At 36.3% G+C, this 10084-nt stretch overlaps 1 protein-coding gene across 1 annotated transcript; it reads left to right on the top strand.

The window, feature by feature from the left end:
- The first annotated feature begins 8194 nt into the window (after positions 1–8194).
- Positions 8195–8461, top strand: NBDY (negative regulator of P-body association). Its single transcript, XM_021701716.1, has one exon. It carries the CDS (start codon positions 8232–8234, stop codon positions 8436–8438), a length of 207 nt encoding a protein of 68 aa, XP_021557391.1. The 5' UTR covers positions 8195–8231; the 3' UTR covers positions 8439–8461.
- The last annotated feature ends 1623 nt before the right edge of the window (positions 8462–10084 follow it).

Here is a 10084-nt window from a genome sequence, read left to right as displayed (position 1 = left end):
GCTATTTATCCAAAGGATACATCATAGTGATTCGAAGGTACACATGCACCCCAATGTTTATAGCAACAATGTACACAATAGCCAAAATATGGAAAGAGCCCAGATGTCCATAGACAGATGAATGGATAAAGAAGATAAAGAAGTAATGGAATATTACTCAGCTATCAAGAAAATGAGATCTTACCATCTGCAACGACGTGGATGGAACTAGAGGGTATTATGCTAAGTGAAATAAGTCAGAGAAAGAAATGCCATGTGATTTCAGATATATGAGGAATTTAAGAAACAAAACAGATGAACATAGGGGAAGGGAAGGAAAAATAAAATATAGATGAAATTGGAGGAAGATACAAACCATAAGAGACTCTTAACTATAGGAAACAAACTGAGGGTTTCTGGAGGGAAGGTGGGTGGGGAAATGGGGTACATGGGTGATGGGCATTACGGAGTGCACTTGATGCAATGAACACTGGGCATTACATGCAACTGGTGAATCACTTAACTACCTCTGAAGCTAATAGTACACTGAATTTTAATTAATTGATTTTAAATAAAAAAACAACCTAAATAAATTTTTAAAACCTTGAAACTAACTAACTCACTAACTAAAGCCAGTCAGTCAGTCAGTCAGTCAGTCACGGGTACATAATGTATAACTGGTCGAATATAGTTAATACTGTAGTGCCAATTTGAGCATTGCTAATGGAATAAATCTCAAAATTTCTCATGACAAGAAAATTAATTCAGTATCTATGGTGATAATTTTTTTTAATTTTTAAAGATTATTTATTTATTTATTTGACAGAGAGAGTGCACGCACAAGCAGGGGGAGCGGCAGGCAGAGGGAGAAGCAAGCAGAGGGAGAGGGAGAAGCATGCTCCCCACTGAGCAAGGAGCCCGATGCGGGACTTGATCCCAGGACCTGGGATCATGACTGGGGATGAAGGCAGATGTTTAACCAACTGAGCCACCCAGGCGCCCCAATCACACCTCAGTTCTAAAAACGACTCTGAAGAAACAGCAAAAAAAAAAAAAAATGCATATCAAAAAATAGTAACTAGTGTTGGCAAGGATGTGGTGATATTGAAACCCTTGGGCACTCTTGGTTAAAATGTCAAATGGTGCAGCCACTATGGAAAACATTTTGGTGTTTCCTCAAAAAAATTACACATTGAAATACTATGTGATCCATTAATTCCACTTCTGGGTCATATCCATAAAACTTGAAAGCAGGACCTTTGAGAGATATTTGTATACCCATGTTCTTGGAGGCATTACTCACAATAGTCCAAACGTGGAAGCAACCCTAATGTACAATAACAGGTGAATGGATGAATAAATTGTAGTATATACATACAATGGAATATTATTCAGCTTTTCAAAGGAAGGAAATCCTGGCACATATTCACCTTTTAAAGGGAAGAAAATTCTGACACATGCTACAACATGAATGAAACTTGAGGACATTATACTAAGCAAAATAAGTCATTCGCAAAAAGACTAATATTGTATGATTCTATTTTAATGAGGTACTAGAGTAATCAAACTAATAAAGACAGAAAGTAGAATGGTGGTTGCTAGGGACTGGGGGCAGTGGTGAATGAGGAGTTGTTGTTTAATGGTTATAGCATTTCAATTTAGCAAGATGAAGACTTCTGGAGATTGTTGCATAACACCCAACACTTCTGAGCTGTACACTTCAAAATGATTAAGATGATTAAGATTTTTCAAAATAAAAAAATAGTAAACTTTGTTATGTGTATGTTACCACAATAAAAATTTTATTGAATGGAGCACTGGGTGTTATACGCAAACAATGAATCATGGAACACTACATCAAAAACTAATGATGTAATGTATGGTGATTAACATAACATAATAAAATTTAAAAAATATTAAGAATGAAGCACTGATACATTGTACAACATCATGAACCTGAAAAATATGCTTAGTGAAAGAATCCAGATGCATAAGATCATATATTGTATGATTCCATTCCTATGAATTGTCCAATATAGACAAACCCATAGAGAGAGAAAATAAAAAATCAATGTAAGTCCATATAATGGGATTGTGTGCAGCCATTAAAAAAATTAACAATGAGAAGAAAGATTATATGGAAAAATCACTAAGCTATATGGTGAAGTTAAAAACACCAAAAAGCTAAGTACAAAAACTGTGACTATATGGTCAACTTTGTGAAATAAAAAACATATGCAGGTACATGCATCTCACACACATGTACCTGTGTATGTAAACAGATACACAAATTCACCTTCTGCTCCTCTCCCCCAAGCAATTATTGAAAACTGATTATAATGGTCAACTTTGGAAATTTTTACTTTTCATTTGGTATCTTTCCTGACTATTCACTTTTTCTAACCTTATATTATTTGTCTTTTACACTTATTTAAGCTTTTGGATGTTTAAAGAGGTTATCTAGGCAAAGAGCTAATAGACATTTTTGCTTCCTTATTTTTATTTTATAGAGTTCTTTAAAAAAATCATAGTGAAACATTACATTAAAAACCTAAATTAAAACAAAATAAATAATATGTCTAGTCTCACTCCAAATCATTCTTAGTTTCCATTTTATGAAAATCCTACAAAAACTCCATGGTTTTTGTCCTTAGATTGGTACTTAAAAACAATTAACAAAGAAATCCTTTACATTTGTACATGTAAGAGAAAAATTCTTGGCCTTGAGATAAAAGGTAATTTCCAAAAAAAAAATCAGAATTAATCAACCAACTTCCTAACTTAAAAAATTCAAAAATTTTTCCTCCCTTCCCCTATAAGATGAAGTCAGAGAGGGAGACAAACCATAAGAGACTCTTAACTATAGGAAACAAACTGAGGGTTGCTGGAGGGGAGGGGGAATGGGGTAACTGGGTGATGGGCATTAAGGAGGGCATGTGATGTAATGAGCACTGGGTGTTATATGCAACTGATAAATTACTGAACTCTATATCTGAAATTAATGATACACTATATGTTAACTAATTGAATTCAAATAAAATAAGTAAAAATAAATAAATACCCCCAAATTAAAACAGATTAATATCATGCAGAGGTGGGTTCAATTTTGTTCTCTGTTGTCATTTTTTTCATTGAAGTATAAATGACATGCATTATATTAGTTTCAGCTGTACAACATACTATTTTGACATTTGTATGCATTGGGAAATGATCACCACAATGAGTCTAGTTACCATCTATCACCACATAAAATTACAAAAATAATTTTTATGTAATAGGAAACTTTAAGATTTACTTTCTTAGCATCTTTCAAATTTGCAATACAATATTATTGAGTATAGTCACCATGCTCTATATTATATCCCTATGACATATTTATTTTATAACTGAACATTTGTACCTCTTGATCCCCTTTGCCCATTTTACCCACCTCCCAAACCTTCTCCCTTTTGGCAACCACCAATCTATTCTCTGTATCTATGAGTTTTGTTTTGCTTTGCTTCTTCATTTGCTTTGTTTTTTTGACTCCACATGTAAGTGAAATCATATGGTATTTGTTTTTCTCTGTCTTACTTCATTTAGCATAATACACTATAGGTCCATCCATATTGTCACAAATAGCAATACTTCATGGTTTCTCATGGTTGAGTCGTATTGCATTGTGTGCATATGTGTTTGTGTGTGTGTGTTATTGTGTGTGTGTATACCACATCTTCTTTATACAGGCATCTATCAATTAACATGGGGATGCATATATCCTTTTGAGTTATTTTTTTTTCCTTTGGATAAATACCCATAAGTGGAATTGCTGGATCATATGGTAGTTCTATTTTTAATTTTTTCAGGAACTTCCATACCGTTTTCCATAGTGGTTGCACCAATTTACATTCCCACCAACAGTGCACAAGGGTTATCTTTTCTCCACATTCTCACCAACACTTACTTCTTGTCTTTTTGATAATAGCTATTCTAACAGGTGTGAGGGGATATCTCATTGTGGTTTTGATTTACATTTCCCTGATAATGAGTGATGTTGATAATCTTTTCATGAAACTATTGGCCATGTGCATATCCTCTTGGAGAAAATGTCTATTAGGATCCTCTGCCTATTTTTTAATCAGATTTTTTTTCTATTGAGTTGTATAAGTTCTTTATATATTATGGATATTGGCCCCTTATCAGATACACAATTTGCAAATATTTTCTTCCACTGAGTACATTACCTTTTTATTTTGTTGATGTTTCCTTCATTATGCAGAAGCTTCTTAGTTTGTAGTCCCATTTGTTTGTTTTTGCTTTTGTTGCCATTGCCTTTGGAGCCAGATTAAAAAAAAAACAACAACAACAAACATATCGCCAAGACTCATGTCAAGGAGCTTACTGCCTATGTTTTCTTCTATGAGTTTTATGGTTTATGGTCTTACATTCCAGTCTTTAATCTGTTTTGAGTAAATTTTTGTGTATGGTGTAAAACAGTGATCCAGTTTCATTATTTTTCACATAGCTATCCAGTTTTCCCAACACCATTTATAGAAGAGACTGTCATTTCCCCTCTGTTGTCAACTTTTGAGCACTTTAAATTATGAAAGAAATTCAGATCTATAACACTTCTCAAATCTGGTTTGAGAGGCAACACACGGAATGGGAGAAGATTTTTGCAAATGACATTACAGACAAAGCTTTGGCTGATATCCAAGATCTATAAAGAACTTCTGAAACTCAACACCCAAAAAACAAATAATCAAGTCATAAAATGGGCAGAAGACATGAACAGACACTTCACCAAAGAAGACATACAAATGGCTAACAGACACATGAAAAAAATGTTCATCATCATTAGCCATCAGGGAAATGCAAATCAAAACCACATTGAGATGCCACGTTACACCAGTTAGAATGGCAAAAATGGACAGGGAAAGAAACAACAAATGTTGGAGAGGTTGTGGAGAAAGGGGAACCCTCTTACACTGTTAGTGGGAATGCAAGTTGGTACATCCACTTTGGAAAACAGTGTGGAGGTGCCTCAAAAAATTAAAAATAGAGCTACCCTATGACCCAGCAATTGCACTCCTGGGTATTGACCCCAAAGACACAGATGTAGTGAAAAGAAGGGCCATATACACCCCAATGTTCATAGCAGCCATGTCCAAAATAGCCGAACTGTGGAAAGAGCCAAGATGCCCTTCAACAGATGAATGGATAAATAAGATGTGGTTCATATATACAATGGAATATTACTCAGCCATCAGAAAAGATGAATACCCAACTTTTACATCAACATAGATGGGACTGGAAGAGATTATGCTAAGTGAAATAAGCCAAGCAGAGAAAGTCAATTATCATGTGGTTTCACTGTTTGTGGAACATAAGGAATACCATGGAGGACATTAGGAGAAGGAAGGGAAAAATGAAGGGGGAGAATCAGAGGGGGAGATGAACCATGAGAGACTATGGACTTCAGGAAACAAACTGAGGGTTTTAGAGGGGAGAGGGGTGGGGGGATGGGTTAGCCCGGTGATGGGTATTAAGGAGGGCACATATTGCATGGAGCACTGGATGTTACACAAAAACAATGAATCATGGAACACTACATCGAAAACTAATGATGTACTGTATGGTGACTAACATAACATAAAAAAATAAAATTTACAAAATCTGGTTTGATAGCTCTTCAGCCTAACAGTGCCCTCTTCTGGTTTACTGATTCATGTTCATGTATTTCATTCATCAATGTTAAAAAAAAAAAAAAAGTTTAACTTGGAAAAGGTGATGGGGAAAATCATTTTGAGCCCTAGCTGTAAAAGGCTTTAGTTTTCCATTTTAGTATAACAAAAATAAACAAACAAAATCCAGTTGGGAGTATAATGGAGGTTACCAAGGACTGAGAGAGGGGGGGAATGGAAGGCATTGTTAAATGAGTATGAAAAAATTCTGGAGATCGGTAGTACAACATTGTGAATATACTCAACTACTAAACTGTACACTTAAAAATGATTAAGATGGAAAATTTTATGTGTATTTTACCACAATTAAAAATAAAAATAAATAAATCCAGTTGAGATATAAATAGTCCAGGTTGATGGCAGCAGCTTTAAGTTGGGACTGTTTTCACAAGTCAGATGTTTACCATAAATATAACATATCTGGATTTGATATAATTTTTAATTCCTGTTATTTTACTAAAATAGGCAATATTTATCTTAATTTACTAAAACAGTGGCTATAAAACAACTTAATTTCAACTTTTACTCTTAAAGTCTTTAGTTTCACAGATTGAGAGACTCATCTGAAAAGACTGCAAAAATGTTACTTCATTTACTTTGGAAAATAATGAAATATTCTGTGGTATAAAAAATTGTAATAAGGTTTGACTTGTACAACTGGGTAGAAGGGATGACATTCACTGAAATAAAGAAGACTAGGAAAGGAGCAAGCTTGTAGGATTAGGGATAGACCGATGGTTCTCAGTGGGGATGATTTTGCCTCCCAGGGGACATTTGGCAGTGTCTGGAGACATTTTTGGTTTTACAGCTGGTGAGGAAGTGCTACTGCCCTATGTTGGGATACTGCTAAACATTCTACAATGCACAGGGCAGGCCCCTACCACAAAGAGGAATCTGGCCTCAAATGTCAGTAGTGCCAAGAGTGAGAAACACTAGGTTAGAGTCCTCTCTTCTGACTTTGGCTACTCTTTCTCAGGCTTTGCAGTAGACTACTCTTCTTCTGTCTCTAACTACTCCATATTCTGTCTTTAGCCCACTTCCCTTTTCTCTATATTTTCTCTTGAGGATACATCCATCTTCATGACTTCAACTACCAGATCTATGTTGGTGATTCCCATATGTTATGTCTAGTCCCAGCTGCTTTTCTAAATCTAAAGCATTGCTTCTCTTGATTTCCCTTCACATGTTTTCATTAACCCACTGCTACAATATTTTTCTTTTTTAGTAGCATTTGGTAGAAAACCACAGGGTCATTTATTTCCTAAACATTTATTTAGTATCTAGTTTGTGTAAAGGGCAGCACTGGTACTTAGAGGAAGGTAGTGATGGTGAAGATGAGAGGCAATCATGGTTAATAAGTACTTTAAATACATGATCCCTGATTATGGCAATAGTTTTAAAAGGAAGAAATGATTATCTCCTGGAAACTATACCTTTAACTGTTTAATTGACTACTTAAATATCACAGAGCTTATAAATAACAGAGTATTTTAAAAGTCAGTTCTATTTTGACATTAAAGATTGAACTCTCTCTATTAAAAAACACTGAGGACAGTGGTGTAAAATGGTCTAGTCTGTACATAGCCACAGGGGGATAGACGTAAATGATGAAGGTCTAAGAAGTTCAGTAGCCTTTTCTTCTAAGCCACATTGCACCCTCTTCTGGTTACTTACCATATATCATAGAATATAATACACCAGATAGTAAGATGAATTATTATTTTCCATAGCTCTGGAAAAGAAAACAAAAACACTGCCAATTAAAGTATGACATTCCATCAATTGAGATTGAGATTCATCAACTGAAATTTGAATGATATTGAAACATTTAAAAAAATTAGACATTTAAAAAAGTAAGCCTTTAGAGATTTCTAATTTGTTAAAATACGAAGAAATAAGTGACATTACATTCTATGACATACGGTGACTATTTTCCACATTCAATTACCATGGTCAATGCTAGTGTGGTATTCCGCACTTTAGTCAACTAATACGTTTGCATATTGTTTTTTAAATGGTCCTAGGTAGTTTCCTGGCTCTGTGTTGCTCATTGGCAACTCTATATAGTAAACCCCTTAGCTTTTTAATAATTTCTTTGTTCTCCCCCTCCCCCACACCTGCGCACCTCCCTCCCTCCCCCCCCCGCTCCGCCCCTCCGAGCTTTTCCACAATCTATGCAGAGTTTACCATTTAGGAGTAAACCTAAATTTCTTCTAATCTTAAAATTGCATAGATTGTGTAAGACAGAACATAGATTTAGTTACATTTGGGGGGACGGGCAGAGGAAAAACATTAAATATTAAATATACGCTTCGTCTTCTTAAGACCCTCCTTTGTAGAAACATTAAAATAGGGTGGAGTAGGAGGGGAGGGTGGAGACGGAGAGGGGATATGCGTTTCAGGATACAGGAAATACGGTAAGCGCGAAACCCGGAGGAAGCTCTGTGCCTGGAAGGGACCCGCCGCCATCTCAGGTCTCGGCCTCGCCGGGCCCACTAGAGAGAGCTGACGCCCAGTCCTATAATCCTTATGGGGGACCAACCTTGTGCCTCCGGGAGATCCACGCTCCCACCTGGAAATACCCGGGAAACCAGGCCTCCAAAAAAGCGCTGCCTCCTAGCTCCACGGTGGGATTATCCAGAAGGAACCCCCAACGGAGGTAGTAACCCTCTTCCCTCCGCACCTTCTCCTGCATCACCGGGCCTGAAATCGCACCCTCCTCCTCCGGAGAAGTAGTAGAATATACTTACCCCACCCCAAACCAGGTCAGATTCTTTCTTTCTCATCTTGAACATCCAGGCTCTCTGCAACTTAATTATGCAATTTCTCAGATCTCATTCCTCTTTTCTCTATTCTTTCCACGATTTCAAAATTGAAAAACAAAATAAACAAACAAAAAAGGGGGCATTAAATAGCTCTTTCACAAAATACGTTTGGGTGAAATTATGGATATTTATAGACATTTAGTTAATTATTTTTAATATATTAGCTGTGATAATTGTGGTTATATTTTTTAAGAAATAGATTTAAATCTTTTGATATGCTTAAAAGTAATTCAGTGGGGCCGAAGTGGGGGTTACAAACAAAATGTTTATGAGTTGATCATAACTGGGTAATGTATACGTGGAGATTCATTATACTGTTCTCACTTTTGTGTATATTTGAAACTTTTCCATTTAAAAAGAGTCATTGATTCAAGATCAATAACATATGGAAGGCCTCATTCCTATGCTAACAGGCCTAATTCCTGTGCTGACAGAGGGTATTCTAAAGTTAGTCGTCAGGAATGTATTTCTCTGTGTGTGGCAGGAAAATTTCGTAAGTAAAAAAAAAAAAAAGAAAGAAAGAAAAAAGTTACATTGTGGTAAGTGTAAACCCAAGTGCTTGTTCAGGGTATGCAGGGATCACTCAAGATGGACAAAGTCCTTTTGCCTGATTGTAAGCATGACCCATCAAAAAGGAAAGGGGAACTTTGGGTGGGCCTTAAAGGGTGAGTGACATCTGTCTTGTGGAAAGGGAGAGAATGCTTTTCAGGCCTGGTGTTTCCAGGACAAAAGCCCCAAAGCAGTCTTCTGTGAAAAGCTCGGGTGTAACTGAATCTTGGAGAAAGACTTGGAGGTGCGATAGAGTGTTTCAGGGCCTTGAACGTTATGCTAAGGAGTATGTAGTTTAATCCAAAGGTGGTGGTAACCATTGGTAGATTTTCTATCAAGTGATGTATTTTAGGAGTCCAGTTTTTCCTATCAGAGGAACAACCTTCTATTTAGATGACCTTCTAGAATGCAAAAAAGAAAACCAAATCTGACCCAAGCATCACAGATTCTTGTAATCCAAGGAAACAGGGCATCCTTTCTTCATTCATGCAATAAACCATTATGGAGCCCTTGCAAAGGACTAGGCATTGTGCTGGGAGCTGTAGGGAATGGATGACAAGGCATGGTGCCTGGTACATAGTAGGAGTGAAACATATTTGAATAAATAAGTCAATAAATGCCAGGATAACAGTGGAAACTAAGTAGGCTCTGGACTTGGGACTTAGAGATACTGCATAGAAAAAGAATGAGCTCTGGTTTTGCTTGAAAGCATCATCCAGTCATTCCTTTACACTCTGATTTGCCTCAACTTTACTTCAATGTCCAAAAGGGTAATGGTGGTAGGGGGTAGGGCATAGGGATAGCAGTGCTCAGATAGAAAACAAAGGAGATTGTGCAAGGCAAAAAGTTCAAGAGCTACATAATTTCCTCTAGTGATTCAAATCATTGAAAATTGTAATAATAGCACATATTTACTAAACATTTTTTATGTGCTAGACCCTGTTCTAAAGTGCTTCCAGAATCTATGCTCTTAATTTGCAGTAGACCTCTTTTAATACTATCCATTTA

This window comes from Neomonachus schauinslandi, chromosome X (genome assembly GCF_002201575.2).
Source record: "Neomonachus schauinslandi chromosome X, ASM220157v2, whole genome shotgun sequence".
Classification (NCBI taxonomy): Eukaryota; Metazoa; Chordata; class Mammalia; order Carnivora; family Phocidae; genus Neomonachus; species Neomonachus schauinslandi.
The sequence above is the reverse complement of the archived record's forward strand: the minus strand, read 5'-3'. Positions and strand labels throughout refer to the sequence as shown.